The sequence below is a fragment of the Halichoerus grypus genome, chromosome 3 (genome assembly GCF_964656455.1).
Source record: "Halichoerus grypus chromosome 3, mHalGry1.hap1.1, whole genome shotgun sequence".
In the NCBI taxonomy this organism is placed as follows: Eukaryota; Metazoa; Chordata; class Mammalia; order Carnivora; family Phocidae; genus Halichoerus; species Halichoerus grypus.
The window spans coordinates 188,314,256-188,331,355 of NC_135714.1; the positions used below are offsets into that span (position 1 = coordinate 188,314,256).

The 17,100-nt window shown below is 35.2% G+C and overlaps 1 protein-coding gene across 6 annotated transcripts in view; it reads right to left on the reverse strand.

Annotated features, from left to right (window-relative positions):
- The window catches only part of FRG1 (FSHD region gene 1), a 36,805-nt gene that overhangs the window by 12,706 nt on the left and 6,999 nt on the right, over positions 1 to 17,100 (reverse strand). For 4 of the 6 annotated variants that reach the window (XM_078069736.1, XM_078069738.1, XM_078069740.1 and 1 more), the window contains exons 3-8: positions 15,036 to 15,161; positions 13,824 to 13,881; positions 10,747 to 10,861; positions 8,751 to 8,855; positions 6,074 to 6,165; positions 5,444 to 5,554 (exon numbers count right to left, since the gene is read on the reverse strand). In XM_078069736.1, the coding sequence (XP_077925862.1) occupies positions 5,444 to 5,554; positions 6,074 to 6,165; positions 8,751 to 8,855; positions 10,747 to 10,861; positions 13,824 to 13,881; positions 15,036 to 15,161 (607 nt within the window). Of the gene's footprint in view, positions 1 to 4,142; positions 4,253 to 5,443; positions 5,555 to 6,073; positions 6,166 to 8,750; positions 8,856 to 10,746; positions 10,862 to 12,405; positions 12,978 to 13,823; positions 13,882 to 15,035; positions 15,162 to 17,100 lie in introns of those variants that run through there. The other 2 variants (XM_036109230.2, XM_078069739.1) reach the window with 2 other exon arrangements.

The following is a 17,100-nucleotide window of genomic DNA, read 5'->3' on the forward strand; positions in this document are numbered from 1 at the left end:
ATAAACACTAACAAGTAGTGCTACACCCCTTTTTCTCTACTAGCAGCACTCAGAACAGGATTGCAAAACCTCGTTAGATTTGCAAAACTGGTAAGAAAAATAAACACCTGCAGATCTTAATTTATTAAGTCCTGGCTATGCTCTCTGAAAATTTATCCTTTATTAAATACAAGGGCAGCACTGAAACACAAAGCTAAATGGAAAGATGGCATATTGTTTCTCCATCATAGAAAATAAGCCTCAACAATATTTAAGAGAAGTAGTCCAGTGGCATAAAATTAAACAGAAATACACCAAATTGTGTCAGAGATTTTCCTGGGGTGAGGTAAACAGGAAATGTCATACAGCAAAACCTGCCTTAACAACCATCAAGTTCCCTTAATGAAATATGCACTTTAAAATAAATTAAGCCAATAGGTGGGTGAGGAAAGGGGAAATACAGTTGTGGAATTTTTTTTTTTCCACATTTTGTTTCTAATCTTTTCATTAAATGAAATGGATTTCAATAGGAGTGAGCCTGAAAAAATTACAGTGGAAGTTACCTGTATTAAGGCCCTCAGGCTAATATTATGACAATGCCATTTAAAAAAGTATCATGAAGAGAAAGTCAGTTATAAAAGCTGTCCTATCTTACTAATTTGGTTAATGAAATATAGAATGTTTTAATATGTTCTTCTGTGTCTTAAGGGTTTAGAATAACTGAAAAAATACAATTCCTGCTAGAATAGTGAGTTGAAGCCATGGACTGACTGGCATCTAGACTGGGACTGACCCAGGAATTGCATGGTATTTGGATAGGTACTGGGCCATCAGGTATGATGAGTTCATTTTCGGAATTCAGGCCTATCCTAAGAGGTGTGAATATATTAATTTATTGTAATGATTAACTTCTTTCTGGAGAATGTTAGAGTTTTGTGTCTGTATCTAGGAAAGCCCAGGCAGGTCCTTAACTGGGGGAGGAGAGGGCAAGAAACTAATGAGAGTTTGAGCAGATAATGGTAGATGGCACAGCTTATGCTAGACCAGCCCTCTCATACACACAAAATTAAACTTTGGATAAAACATTAAAAATTATCTAAAGGTAATGGAGAATGACCAAAAACATGCAGAAACTTGAGGGGAGTTATCACTAGTAAGAGGGGAAACGTATTTTTAACATCTTTTCAACTTAGGGCAGACCCAGTGCCACTAAGAGTAATTAAAACTCATATACAAAGCTTAAGTCATTAGTCGAGGAATCAGAGTACAGAGTTCAGAGTGACCAAAGAGTCTGGAAAGTGAGAAGGAAATCCTGAAAAGGAGAGTTTCACAGAAGGTTGTAGCCACACTGCCCAAATCTCTCACTGATCTCCGAAATCCACATCCTTGGGGCTGACTTCAAGAAGCCCAGCTAAAACAAAAAGAACTGAATAGATATTTCAGCTGTTGCCCACCATAGGGGAGACAGAATTTGGAGCTTCAGATCAACCAAGTTAACTGCCTACTAAACATAACAAATAAAAATTCTTCAGAACAACAGCACAGAATGCAAGTTTCTACGATGTATTATTCACAATGTCCAGGATATAATCTAATCAGATATATGAAGAAACATACTCAAAAGACCATCAGTGGAGACCGACCCTAAGATGACCCAGATGTTGGAATCAGTAGACAAGGATTTTTAAGCAGTTATTATAACTCTGCCCCAAAACAAAGAAAGAAATGGATAGGAAATTTCAGCAGAAATAGAAACTATTAACAACAATAGGATCAAATAGATTATAGAAGTGAAAAAGGATGTCTGAAATTTAAAAATCACCAGATGTGTGTAACAGCAATTTGGAGACGGTAAAAAAGTGAGTCAGTGAACTTGAAGATAAGAACAATTGAAATTATCTAATCTGAAATGTGAGCAGTCAAAAAAAATTGGATGTAGGGAGCTTTTTCTTTGGTTATTGTTTTTATTATATATAAAACCTTTTTTGACATGGCTACTGGACTGGTAAATCAGGGGAATGCTTGATCAGAATACATCTTGATTTTGACAGTGCTTTAAGCAAAGTTTTTCATGACATCCTTTTGTACAAGAAGAAAAATGTGGACCAGATGACAGTAATTCGATGTATTTATTGTTGACTCCTGTCATTCTGCCAGACTGCCTTCAGTGCTGTAATGGGGGTTGGAGTAAAGTGTAATGATAGAAATGGGGAAGGAACACTTATCTGTTACCTGTGATTTTTTATTGCTGTCCTCCTTCAGTAGCGCATAAACTCCATGAGGGCAGGCAGTGCATATTTTTAATCTGTATCTTCACAATTGTCATTGTGTAGTCATTGATTCTTATTGGGACCTTTAAAAGGAAGTTAGAAGCTCCCACTCCAGTCAACAAGGCTTTGATTCTGCCTCCTAAATATTGCCTAGATCACACAAGCCTGTACAGCTGTAATTAGTTCTGCTCTCTGGAATGGGACAAGACCTGGGAAAGCATGAGGGTGAGCATGGTGACAGGGAATCCAGGAATGCACTATGTTCAGAAATTGAGGCAGATAGAATGCTTGTTCCAGGGAAATCAGTCAGCTGGCAGATGGTCTCAGGTACCGAGCTAGTGTTGGAGACAAGACTTCAATCTCTTGAGGGTAGTGTTTCTCAAAGTATAGATCAGATCACTTGTTTCAGAATTACCTGGAGTGCTAGTTAAAATGTCAATTCTAGGAAACAATGCTAGACTTGTTAAGCTGGCATCTTTAAGGGTGGGTCTTGAAAATCTACAGGTACCTTAGATGATTCTTATATATATGAATTTGAACTGTTTATTTTTAGGGGCTGGGAGCTGGCAAAAGCAAGGAACAGACAAGTCCTAGGGCAGGTGTCAGAAACTTGGCAGTTAGCATCTTGAGCCGGAAAATTCTTTGTTGTGGGGGCGCTGCTGTCCTGTGCCTTGTGGAATGTTTAGCAGCATTCCTAGTCTGTAACCCTGTAAATGCCAGTAGCACCCCCTCTCCCAACTGTCAGAACCAGACATTGCACAATGTCCCCTAAGAAGTACATTAGTCCCTGGTTGAGAACCACTGCTTTGGGGGATCCGAGTAGTAAGCCTGTGCCTAGCCTAAGGATCAGAGGAGGAAGAACACAATATGGGGAGATATCCAGCTACTGGAACTGGAATGTCAAGCTAGGACTAGATTTACAGCAAGAGCTCCTTTATAAGGTTGCTATTGGTAGCTTAGCTTCCTTGCTGTAGAAGGGCCGTGTAGCTCTGGAATACAAAGGCTGAGAATTAGACAGGTCTGGCACCTTAGGTCAGGTCTCAACCCTAGCTGTGCATCATCCATGGGGAATCGTAAAAATATAGAGATGCGTCAGCCAGACTCAGTCCTTCTGAAGCAGAATTTCCAGTGATGAAGCCCAGGCATCTGATACACGACCTGGATTCTGGAACACTCACAGGGTTAGACAACATCTGGAATACTGTGTTTAGGAATTCAGAGAGACATAGGCTAGGAATAAAGGTGTCTCAGAATAGCAGACCTCAGCAATGTGTAGTATCTGAACCTCTTTAATAGTTCTGTTCTCATCCTATCCTGTCCTTCTCTACAGGTGAGGACAAAAACATTACATACAGATATATTGTGGCTAAACTGCTCTAAGTAGAGAATTTTCCCGATTTTACTCTTATTCTCTGTTCTGAGCCTACCTGCTCTTTTGTAATTTCTCCTGTTCCCATCCCACTGCCAAAACCTGATTTCTTTCTCTTTTCCCACCCACTTTGTCTGATATCTGTTTGGCTTGTGTGATTTGGCAATATTTAGGAGGCAGAATCAAAGCCTTGTTGACTGGAGTGGGAGCTTCTAACTTCCTTTTAAAGGTCCCAAAAGAAGCAATGGTATAAGTTAATATAAAGTAAAACTGTAAAGCAATAAGAGATTCCATAAACTGCATAGGAAACACAAGGTTCACAGAGTAGCATCTCATACTTTATGACAGAAAATCTAGAAAAGAGAAAAAATTCTATGGCATGTTCACTGTGTACTTTGTTTCGATTCCATGTGAAACACTGCAGTTAACTAGAAAGTACACCCATGGGGAATCTCGGTTAAACTTGATTAATCTTATTTAAACTAGCTACTAGTTCAGCAATAATTCCATAACAGCCCAAGAGCTCTGTAAAAACACTTCCACTGATTATTTTATTCAGAAAAAAACAAATAGGAGAAGAAAGAAACACAATTCTGGTCATTTGCAGTATCTATCAGCTTTCAATTTGGCTCTCCTGTTTAAACAAAGACAAATGATAAAAATTATGTAAAACATTCCATATATATCAACTACTAAATATATACTCACACTCAGAAATTGTGTTCTCCATTTTCATTACTATATTGCCATACTACTTATATTAAAATATTTTAACTAAAATTTAACTTTTCAATGTTGTTTCATATTAAATGCATTCTATTCTTATGAAAGTCTTTCATAATCTTTAAGAAATGTTGCCTAAGAGCTTTTTTAATCCACAATAGCAATTTTAATTGCCTCTGAATTTAAGCATGCCCTAAACTTCTATTTAACAGGGTGGCAATGTTCTATTTTCATGAGTGATAAAAGTTAACAAGACATAAGCCTTATTTCTTTTGCATCCATATCTTGATCTTTTTTTTTTTTTTTTTACATCCTATTCTTAATTTCTTAAAACTAAATACATGCTTTGTTCAGCAGGAAAAATTCTTAAATCATTTACTAACATCTGGTAACAACTCGATCAACTAGTTAACAGGATATACATGATGAAGCATCTTTATCAAGTAGTGTGAAGAAATGTTTTAAGACTAATTTTGCAACACAGGACTTTGAAGGAGTGGCAGATTACCAAATTCTCTTTCAATCTGGCACTTACTTGATTTATGGTTATAAACTTACAGCTAATCCTCTCTACCTACTTTTTTATGTTATACATCTAGGACATTACTTACCTAAATAAGAACAGTTTTAGATAAATATTAATAATGTGCTATGATAAAATCCTGCACACTTCTAGATTCAACTTAATAAAAGTGTTTCAATTTTATTTCATTTTATACTTAGTAATTTTTAAACTGATCTGTTTTTATCTCATTTTAGGAACCTGCTATTCTACTAGAACCCACTGAATTTTGAAATTAAACTACTTCTTTCGAGCCCTGTTCTAATAATTATAGAAAGATGATGTTAAATTTATGAAGGGGTTTCAGTCAAACCTCAATGTCTTATAAAAAAATTTGTTAAGTTTTTGGAATCTATTTTTAGATATTGTTTCCTGGGTGATCTTTTCCCAGACTTATGTCCTTTTTAGGTAACATTACTATGTTCACAAATTACAAGACAAAAATTTAAGAACTGTAATAATTGAAAAAGAACACTGGTTATATATATGCCATTTCTACTGGATACGAAAATAGTTGGAAATAAGTAAAAATATACCTACCTGTCCAGGAGTGTTTCATGCAAAAATCCATCTTTCCGGGCCTTTTTGAGAATTTTACTGTCTTCTTTACTTATTTTAAGTTTGTGGTCTTGGAAGCTCTGAAATTTCTTTCTGTTAAGAAAATGTCTTCTTGAAAATCATCTCAAACTTTGATTATACATGTTTACTCATGAACTTACAATATTTTAAAAGTTTTTCATTTATTTAAAAAAAACTAATTGTCTTTCTTTCAAAACATACAACTTTTCAACTGCGAAGATGACCTTAGTCCTCCTCCATGAAGAGGACCACAAAGGGCAGGACTACGAAGCCCCACTGCCACTAAGGCGTGTTGGCTGGAGTCCTGAATCCTGGCTATGGAACAACATTTGGTTGGCATTATGTACCGATAAGCTATAGTCATTCTATTAATGAATACGGAGAAAAGACTAATCCAAGTGACTTTAGCTTTGAAAGCTAGCAGGATAATTAGGAAAACTGAAGCTCTGAGAAAAGAAAAGCATTCAGCTTAGTTCTTTGTCCTAGAGTCCATTTTATGCTGCCTCTTGTCCTTTGGGTATTTTATTTTATGTGTCTTGAGAAGTACTTCATTGCCAAATATGTAAGGTCTAAAAGGGAAAGAATACGTACACGTAATTGATTTCACACTGTTTAACATTTCCTTTGTCTTCTTCTGGAATATCATCTTTCTTCTTAGTTTCTCTTTCAGCACAGGATCTAATCTGGACAATGGAGATGAAAACCCAACAGGTTATACATATATCTTCCCCTTCCTCACTTTACTTATTTGCTAAGAACCCTCTAGGTAATTTCTTATGCAAATGAAGAAAACAATCAACTTAGCAATCAGATTCAGAAAAAGGTTCTAGATATTTTTTTTTTTTTAAGATTTTATTTGAGAGAGAGAGAGAGCACGAGGGGAGGGGAGGGAGGGGCAGAGGGAGAGGGAGAAGCAGGTTCCCCACTGAGCAGGGAGCCAGACATGGGGCTCGATTCCAGTACCCTGGGATCATGACCCTGTGCAGAAGGCAGACGCTTAACTGACTGAGACAACGAGGCGCCCCTCTAGATATGTTTTTATTTATATATGTATAATTTATACAAATTGCTATTATGTTTCTCTAGAGCCTTTGCATCAGACACAAAAGACAAAATTATTTGAAAAACATTTTATAGATCAGATCCTGCTGAGCAATTAGGCAATAATTTAATTAATTTTGGCCTCAAAGTAAATATTCAAATTATCCCTATAGATAGTGTTTATTTTGTAACACTGGAAGTTTAAGATAGTAGCTATTTTAATTTGCACAGCTATTCCCAAATCCATTAAAACTTTTAACATGACACAGCTCACTTATTTACTTAATTGGAATCCACTCCTTCTAAATCTTCCTTATATCCTCATAAATTGTGACAGATATTTACTATCACAATGCCATAAATTGATATAGTAATTACGATCCACTGAGTGGGGCAAGAAGGGGACAGAATTCAGGCCCCAAGAACTGGCAGTTTGCAACCCAGAGGACAGGATTTACATCTCCAAAGTGATCTTTGTGGCTCAGAGTCCAATTCCAAGGCTGCTTAGAAAGTGGTGACCTGGGGCGCCTGGGTGGCTCAGTTGGTTAAGCGACTGCCTTCGGCTCAGGTCATGATCCTGGAGTCCCGGGATTGAGTCCCACATCGGGCTCCCTGCTCGGCAGGGAGTCTGCTTCTCCCTCTGACCCTCCTCCTTCTCATGCTCTCTGTCTCTCATTCTCTCTCTCTCAAATAAATAAATAAAATCTTAAAAAAAAAAAAAAGTGGTGACCTATAAGGCAGGTGCCAGTGCTACTTGTGTGACAGGTTTGGTTAAGGGGGTCCTAGCAGACCTGGGAAGATTACTGGCCAGGGCCTGTGACAGTACTACTTTTGACAGGAGGGAATGTGTCCTGATAGGCTATAAAGGTGGACAGCTGATATAGACTAGCAGAGCCTATGAAGTAAAATGCAAGATGGAAAGAGTTCTGGATTCACTGCTCAGAGCTTCCAGGTACTTGACTAACCAAACAGACCCAGGGAAATGTTAACAGACACTTCATATAAAAACAGTTGTAATTAAATACAGCGGTGTTTTTGTTTTGTATTTTTCCCATAAAAGTGCAAAGTACTGCACTTTATTTGCATTGTCTTCAAAAATCATACTTTTAGGTAAGTGAGAAATCCACCAGCATTTTTCTAATGACCTGTTTCCTGAGAGGCAGTATGGTAGTTTCCAGTCAGTTGGGCCTGGGTATACCTCCTGTCTCTCTCATATCTAGCTGTGTGAGTTCATGACTGATTACAACAGGTGAGGATGTAAGGAGGCTCAGAGGCTCTCTCCTCGTCGGTGAAGTTAATAGGTACTTCACAGGAACTTTATGAAGATTCAAGAAGACAGTGCTTGTGTCATATTCAGCAGAGTGCCTCTAGCTACTGGCTTCTGTTTTGGTTTGTGGGTTGTTTTTTTTTTTTTAATGTACTTGAAAAATGTTATGACTAACATTTATCATACACCTTGTAATTCTGTTTTTGGGAATTTATCCTCGGATATACCAGCACACCTACAGAATGATGCATATTCAAAGTTATGTGTTACAGCACTGTTTCTAAGGGCAAAAGATGGGAAGTCACCTAAATTTGCATTTATGAGGAACTGATTAAATAAATTATGGCTTATCCCTAAAATGGAATATTATGTAGCTGTTAAAAAGAGAAAATTTTCTACATAGTGATAAGGGAAAATCTCCAAGATAAAAATATTAAGGAAAAAAGAAATCAAGGTCTAAAGGAGGACATGCAGGAGGCTAACTTTATTGTAAAAAGTAGAAAATTATAAACATATATTTTTATTAAGAAGCTCTGGTAGGCTACAGAAGGATGGGAGTCATGAATTTATATGCTTGTATTTTTAAAATTTTGAACCATGTGAACATATCTATTTAAAAAGTTAAATTTTAAAAAGCAAGCAAGAAAAAAAAAGGAAACAGAGTCCTAAAAAGCATGTGGAACTACTCAGAAAAAGATACTAATACATGGAGGTAAGATATAATAATTTCGCTACCACATGGTACAAACAAGCTGTCAGTTATAGGATTTATAATTAAGCTTTTTATAATAAAGCTTATTCGGAGCATAATATAAAACACTATGCATTACATCTTTAAAGTGATAGTAAATGATTATTCAACATTTTTAAGAGATATAGTCACATCATATATGTGACATGTATTAGTCTATAGAAAAATGAAAGAGAAAAAATTAAAAGAAAGAAAAATGTCATGATTACCTTTATCATTTCTTCTTCTCCTGCTGTTTTACTTTTTGCTTCTATATCACCTGCTTCATTGCATCTAATAAAGCAGCTATTTGAAGCCAATAAAGCCATTTTTCCCTATATCAAACAAAATAATATAAAAGTTACAAGACTACTGCAAAAGAATTCTTAAGTCTTGAGAATGAAATTAATTTTGCCCCTTAGCCCCAACTGTAAAAGTAATCAGTAAAAAGAATTTGGAGAAAACATAGAAGATCAAAAAAACATACAGAAAAGAAAACCAAAATCACCTATAATCTTACTACTCAAAAATAACCTCATAACTATTTTTAGTATATTCTATTAGTAGGACTGAATTCTAACTAGATGAAATAGAATTGTTTCCTTTGGCCTTAAAGAAATATTGAGGCTATAACTGATTTAGTTCTGTTTGAAAAATAATTAGCTTTTAAGACAATAAAAAATTATATAATGCATAGTAATTTATTCAAATAATAGTGTTTTAAGTAAAAATTTCTTCATAATTAGAAAATACAAAAATATACAAGAGCTAGCTTTTGGTGCTTTTGAATTTACTGCTCAGAACTTTAAGAATCAATGTCAGAGGGATGTTTTTATGTGGACAGAAATTATGGTGGGCAGATGTACTACTGCTATTTTTGTTGCACTATTTCCTCCCGCAGTTTTACTGAGATATAATTGACAATCACCGCATAAGTTTAAGGTGTACAGCATAATAGTTTGGCTTAACACTTATTGTGAAATGATTATCTTAATAAGTTTTAGTTAGCATCCATCATCTCATGCAGTTAACAATAAAAAGAAAGCATAAAAATAAAACAATTTTTTTCCTTATGATGAGAACTCGGTTTACTCTCTTAACAACTTTCCTATATATCATACAGCAGCGTAGCTATAGTAATCATGCTATACATTATACCCCTGGCACTTATTTATCTTGTAGTTGGAAGTTTGTACCTTTTGACCACCTTGTTCCTCTAATTCCTAATCCCCAAACCTACCACTCTGGTAACCAACCACAAGTCTGATGTCTTTTTCTGAGTTTTATTTGTTTGTTTGTTTGTAAGATTCCATATATAAATGAGATCATACAGTTGTCTTTCTCTGACTTATTTCACTTAGCAAGGTCCATCCATGTTGTTACAAATGGCAAGGTTTACTCATCTTTTATGGCTGAATAATATTCCATTGTATATGTGTATACCACAACTTCTTTATCCATTTATCTATCAATGGACATTTAGGTTGTTTCCATATCTTGGCTCTTATAAGTAATACCACTATGAACATGGGGGTGCAGATATCTTTTCAAGTTAGTTTTTTGGTTTCCTTTGGATATATTCTCACAAGTGGGATTGTTGGATCTTATAATAATTGTTTTTAATTTTTTGAGGAACCTCCATACTGTTTTCCACAGTGGCTGCATCAGTTTGCATTTCCACCAGCAGTGCATGAAGGGTCCCTTTTCTGCACATCCTCCCACCATTTATCTCTTTTTGAAGATGGCCATTCTAACAGGCAGGAAGTGATACCTTATTGTGCTTTTGATTTGCATTTCCCTAATGACTAGTGATGTTGAGCATCTTCTCATGTACCTGTTGGCTTTTCATATATCTTCTCTGGGAAAAAATGTCTAGTCAGGTCTTTTGCCCATTTTTCAATTGGGTTATTTGTTTCTTTGCTATTGAGTTGTATCAGCTCTTTATATATTTGGATATTAACCCTTTATCAGAAATATGGTTTGCAAATATTTTTTCTCATCCTATAGGTTGTCTTTTCACTTTGTTGATTATTTCTTTTGCTGTGTTGCACTGTTTTTCAAGACCTTTTTAGTTATGAGTTCGTATTGGTTTTCTTCAATTTAATGGGTTATATTACTGCACTCTGTATTTTTGGGGTTTTTTTTTTGGAATATATATTCTCATTGACTGTTAAAGACTGTATCTTACATTGACAAGAAGCTTTTATGAACAATAATAGCACTTACATCTTGAAAGACTGGTTCCCATTGTTCTCTTGGTCCAATTGCATCTGAACGCCCCACAACAAGTCCATCTGAATTAATACCAAGGTATTTTCCATAACCAGATTTCAGGGCAATTCTTTAGATTAACAAAAAGGAAATGTTAAAAACTGAGAGAAAGAAAATTGAATATGGAACATAAAAATAATGTTTGTATGTGTATAGAAATCCAGGCTAGCCACAGTCCACATTTTCAAAAGCCACATGTGGTTAGTGACTACCATATCGGACAGTGTAGTTCTATATATGTAATTTTATATTGTAGTTATAAGGCTCCTATTACATTCTATCAAATTGCTTTCCAGAAAAAATCTGTATCAACTTAACATTCTCACCTCAAATCAGGAGAGTATCATTTCACCATAGATCTATTAACATTATGCCTTTTTTAGAAAAAATTAGAATATCAGATACAGGAAAAATAGTATCCTATTTAATTGATTTTTTACCATTGTAAGTGACATTTGTACTTCCCTTCCTTTTTAGTTTTTATCTTTTCGTCCATTTTTCTATTGGTATCTTACTGCTTTCCTTAGTGTTATGAATCCCGTACATACAAAGAATAAAAATTCACTGCCTGTTAATGTTGTTGCAAACACTTTCCTCATTTGCTTATATTTTTTGTTTTCAACTGTAAAGAAGTTTGCATTTATTGATTTTTCTTCTTCTGCTTTTATTCTTTAAAAGTCTCTCAGGGGCGCCTGGGTGGCTCAGTCGGTTAAGTGTCTGACTTCAGCTCAAGTTATGATCTTGTGATCCTGGGATGGAGCCCCACAAGCTCCAGTCAGGCTCTGTGCTCCTCACTCAGCAAGGAGTCTGCTTCTCCCTCTCCCTTGCTCCCTCCCCAGTGCTCACTCCCTCTTTCCAAAGTAAATAAATAAATCTTGTAAAAATAAGTCTTTCACTATACTTATTGGCCACTCAAATAAAGCATAGGAATGATAATGTGATTTTTTTTAAAGAAAAAAATATGATTTCTTAACTTTTAGCTTACCAATCCCTTGTGCCAAGGGACTGATTTTACATTAATTTACAGGTTAATGATAGTATAATATAAATCATTATCATGTTGATGCAGCCAATTATCAGCATACTGAAATTCAATTTCTGTGTGCACTACCCAAAGTATCATTCTGTACTTTTGCACTGTGAGAATAAAAAAGGTCAGCTTATAAAATGATTGTAAAAATAGTGAATAAAATATTCTTTTGGTCTTCATGGCTATGTAACATTCTCTATTGATTTTAATAATTTTAATAATATTCCTTTCTTCTGTTTTGTTTATCTCTTCCATCTTATTGTGTCTTCTTCAATTTTTTTCATGAGTGTTCTGTAGTTCCTAGAGTGTAGATCCTTTACCTCTTTGGTTAGGTTTATTCCAAGGTATCTTATGGTTTTGGTGCTATTGTAAATGGAACTGTTTCTCTAATTCCTCTTTCTACAGTTGCATTGTTAGTGTATAAAAAGCAACTGATTTCTGTGCATTGATTTTGTATCCTGCCACATTACTGAATTGCTGGATGAGTTCTAGTAATTTGGGGGTGGAGTCTCTTGGGTTTTCCACATAAAGTATTATGTCATCTGTGAAAAGAGAGAGTTTGACTTCTTTGCCAATTTGAATACCTTTTATTTCTTTTTGTTGTCTGATTGCTGTTGCTAGGACTTCTAGTACTATGTTGAACAATAGTGGCGAGAGTGGGCATCCTTGTCATGTTCCTGATCTTAAGGGAAAGGCTCTCAGCTTTTCCCCATTGAGGATGATATTCGCTGCTCATGGATCGGAAGAATAAACATTGTTAAAATGTCTATGCTACCCAGAGCAATCCATACCTTCAATGCAATCCCGATCAAAATTCCAATGACATTTTTCGAAGTGCTGGAACAAACAATCCTAAAATTTGTATGGAATCAGAAAAGACCCGGAATCGCCAAGGAAATGTTGAAAAAGAAAAACAAAGTTGGGGGCATCACGTTGCCCGATTTCAAGCTATATTACAAAGCAGTGATCACCAAGACAGCATGGTACTGGCACAAAAACAGACATACAGACCAATGGAACAGAATAGAGACCCAGATATGGACCCTCAACTCTATGGTCAAATAATCTTCGCCAAAGCAGGAAAAAATATGCAATGGAAAAAAGTCTCTTCAATAAATGGTGCTAGGAAAATTGGACAGCCACATGCAGAAGAATGAAACTCGACCATTCTCTAACACCATTCACAAAGATAAACTCAAAATGGATGAAAGACCTCAATGTGAGACAGGAATCCATCAAAATCCTAGAGGAGAACATAGGCAATAACCTCTTTGACATTGGCCACAGCAACTTCTTTCAAGATACATCTCCAAAAGCTAGTGAAACAAAAGCAAAAATGAACTTTTGGGACTTCATCAAGATATGTTGTTTATATCTTGACTTCTGACGAGTTAACGTATCACAGCAACATCAGACCAGGTTTTGTCTTATGTCTGTTTTCTTTACATGATCTTCCTTCTTATTTGGTCTGTGACATTACTAATATTCATTTTTTTCTAGCCTAGTATTATATATTGCTAGGAATCATAGTGTATGTTTTTATTTGGAGCTTTAATTCTCTTTCAAAGACACAGTTGCTGCAAATGAAATTTAATAATACCTAAATACAGTATATATGGTATATTTTTAAAATGTCACAAAATATACTTTCAAAAAGATTGTTTTGCTTTTTACATCAAAATTGGTCTGTGGAATTAAGTTAGCTTAATTAATTACCTATATAAATTTTTCAGTGAATAAGTTTAAATTTTTTTTTTTAAAGATTTTATTTATTTATTTGACAGAGATGCAGTGAGAGAGGGAACACAAGCAGGGGGAGTGGGAGAGGGAGAAGCAGGCTTCCTGCTGAGCAGGGAGCCTGATGCAGGGCTCGATCCCAGGACCCTGGGACCATGACCTGAGCCAAAGGCAGACGCTTGACGACTGAGCCACTCAGGGGCTCCAGTGAATAAAATTAAATTAAAAAAATAAAAGGTGATTAATTATAGTTCAACTTACTTACCTGGAATCAGACAATTTGACAGCTGTAAACTGCTCTGGAGGACTAGGGCCCTCATCAACTATAGGAGAAAAAACATTTTGAAATAAATTTGACATTTGTTACAAATATACACGTAAAGATATTCTTCAGCTTTAAAAAAAGTTTTCTTTTAGTGCAATTGCTGGGTAGCTCTATCTTCAACTTTTTGAGGAACCTCCATACTGTTTTCCAGAGTGGCTGCACCAGCTTGCATTCCCACCAACAGTGTAGGAGGGTTTCCCTTTCTCCGCATCCTTGCCAACATCTGTCGTTTCCTGACTTGTTAATTTTAGCCATTCTGACTGGTGTGAGGTGGTATCTCATTGAGGGTTCTAGAGGGGAGGGGGGAGGGGGGATGGGTTAGCCTGGTGATGGGTATTAAAGAGGGCACGTACTGCATGGAGCACTGGGTGTTATACGCAAACAATGAATCATGGAACACTACATCAAAAACTAACGATGTAATGTATGGTGATTAACATAAAATAAAATTGAAGTTTTCTTGTAAAATTAAATGTAAGAATATTGTGATATTTTGATATAATCATAATTATTCAGATTAGAACATCAAGATCTACTTTATCTTCTTATAACTACAGTGTTAGTTTTACATACTTAATAGGTAATTCAGCATGATGCTTACTCACTTATAAGATACTTTTTGTGTTTTAAAATGCACTCAGTAGATAGACAAATAAGCATTTAATACTTAAAAAACTAAATGCTTTAACTTATTCAAGGGATGGACAGTCATACTAAAAGATACTGCTTTTTATCTTCTGATTGCTTCATATCTCATTAGTACTTATTCTGATGGGCTAGAAGGAATAACAAACCTCAAATTGTTAATAATGCTCCAGGTTAGTTTTGGCAATAGGTCTAAAGAATAAAGGAATCAAATCTCTGACTCAACTAGGATTCCCTTTCAATTTCAATTATTCATGTTGCTTTTGATTTCAATTGATACTCTTCTGGAACTATAAAGAATGTTTTCACATGCTTACACTGGAAAGAGGGATTTGCCAATAATTGGTAAATATTAAGGAAGGAAAAAAGAGGAAGAGCCAAATGCAATGGATTTATTCCTTTGGCATATACTTGAGATTAGTTAGAATTTGGCCTAAGTGAATGAATGTCATAAAATATATACTTTAAATGGGCTTTTCCCTTCCATTGCTTCTACTAGACACAGACCTTCTTTATGTGGAGCTCCCAGTGTAAAAAGTCCATTGTCAAGTGCATGTATGTAGGTTCCTTTATCCATTTCAATTGCTATGGTTCCTGATATTTCACCAAAGTTTGTTACTGTCCACCAGATTCCTGAAAAATAAAATATTTTAAATTTTTATTTTAGATTTGACACAAGTTTCTTATTTGTTGTTCTTGTTGTTATAACTTATTTTTTAAAACTTTTTATTTTGCAGTTATAAGAAATAATACAGAAAGATCGCCTATATCCTTTACTCATCTCTCCCAGTGGTAACATCTTACATAATTATAGTACAATGTCAAAATCAGGAAACTACCCTTTATACAAACTATGAGCCTTATTTAGATTTCATCAGTTTTACATAAACTCATTTGTATGTTTGTATGTATGTGGATATATGTAGGTGACCACCACCCACAATCAAGATTACATTCTTTTCAAAATATAAAATAGCAGTGGATGTGAAGGCACAAAATGATGGAGAACAGTCTCTTTCATTCCCTCCCCAGCCATCCATGACTGCTTACCAGAGGCAATGACTATTATACCGTTTCTTACGAATCCCTTCAGAAAGACTTTCTAGCACAGTATTCTTTTTTTTTTCCTTTTCAAGTTTTTATTTAAATTCCATTTAGTTAACATACAGTGCAATACTAGTTTCAGGTATAGAATTTAGTGATTCATCACTTACATACAACACTCTGCTCATCACAAGTGCCGTCCTCAATACCTTTCACCCTTTTAACCCATCTCCCTGCCCACCTCCCATCCAGCAACCCTGTTTGTTCTCTATAGTTAAGAGTCTGTTTTCTGGTGTGTCTCTCTCTTTTTCCCTATGTCCATCTGTTTTGTTTCCTGAATTCCACATGAGTAAAATCATACGGTATTTGTTTTTCTCTAACTTATTTCACTTAGCATAATGCTCTCTAGCTCCATCACATTGCAAATGGCAAGATTTCATTCTTTTTTATGGTCTAGCACAGTATTCTTAACCATAATTTAAATTAGAAACAAAATGAGCAGAAACTATGTACTCTATTTACATAAACAGAAATGGGTTTCTTTTATTCATTTAATTCAAATATAATTAACATACAGTGTTATATTAGTTCCATATATACAACATAATGACTCAGGAATTCTATACATTTCTCAGTGCTCATCAAGGTAAGTGTACTCTTAATTCCCCTTCACCCAATTCACCTATCCGCCTACTCATGATGCACATTCAATACAAGCTCTATCAAAATATCAATAATTTTTCACAGAACTAGAATAACCCTAAAATTTGTATGGAACCACAAAAGATCCCAAATAGCCAAAGCAATCTTGAAAAAGAATAAAGCTGGAGGTATCACAATCCCAGATTTTAAGATATACTACAAAGCTGTAGTAATAAAAACATTATGGTACTGGCATAAATATAGACATACAGATCAATGGAACAGAATAGAGTGTCTAGAAATAAACCCACACTTTTATGGTAAATTAATTTATGACAAAGAAGGCAAGAATATAAAATGAGGAAAAGACAATCTTCAACAAATGGTGCTGGGAAAAACGGACCACTTTCTTATACCATATACAAAAATAAACTCAAAATAGATCAAAGACCTAAATGTGAGAACTGAACCCATAAGGTTTCTACAAGAAAACATAGGCAGTATCCCTCCTGATTCTTTGACATCAGCCGTAGAAACATTTTTCTTAGATATGTCTCCTCTGGCAAAGGAAACAAAAGCAAAATTAAACTATTTGAGACTATACCAAAATAAAAAGCTTTTGCGCAGTGAAGGAAACCATCAACAAAACAAAAAGACAACCTACTGAATGGAAAAAGCTGGTTGCAAATGATATATCCAATAAGGGGTTAATATCCAAACTATATAAAGAACTTCTACAACTCAACACCAAAAAAACCCCAAAAAATCCAATTAAAAAATGGATCGAGGAACTGAATAGAAATTTTTCCACATAAGACATACAGATGGCCAACAGACACAGAAAATGTTTAACATTATTAATCATCAGGGAAATGCAAATTAAAAC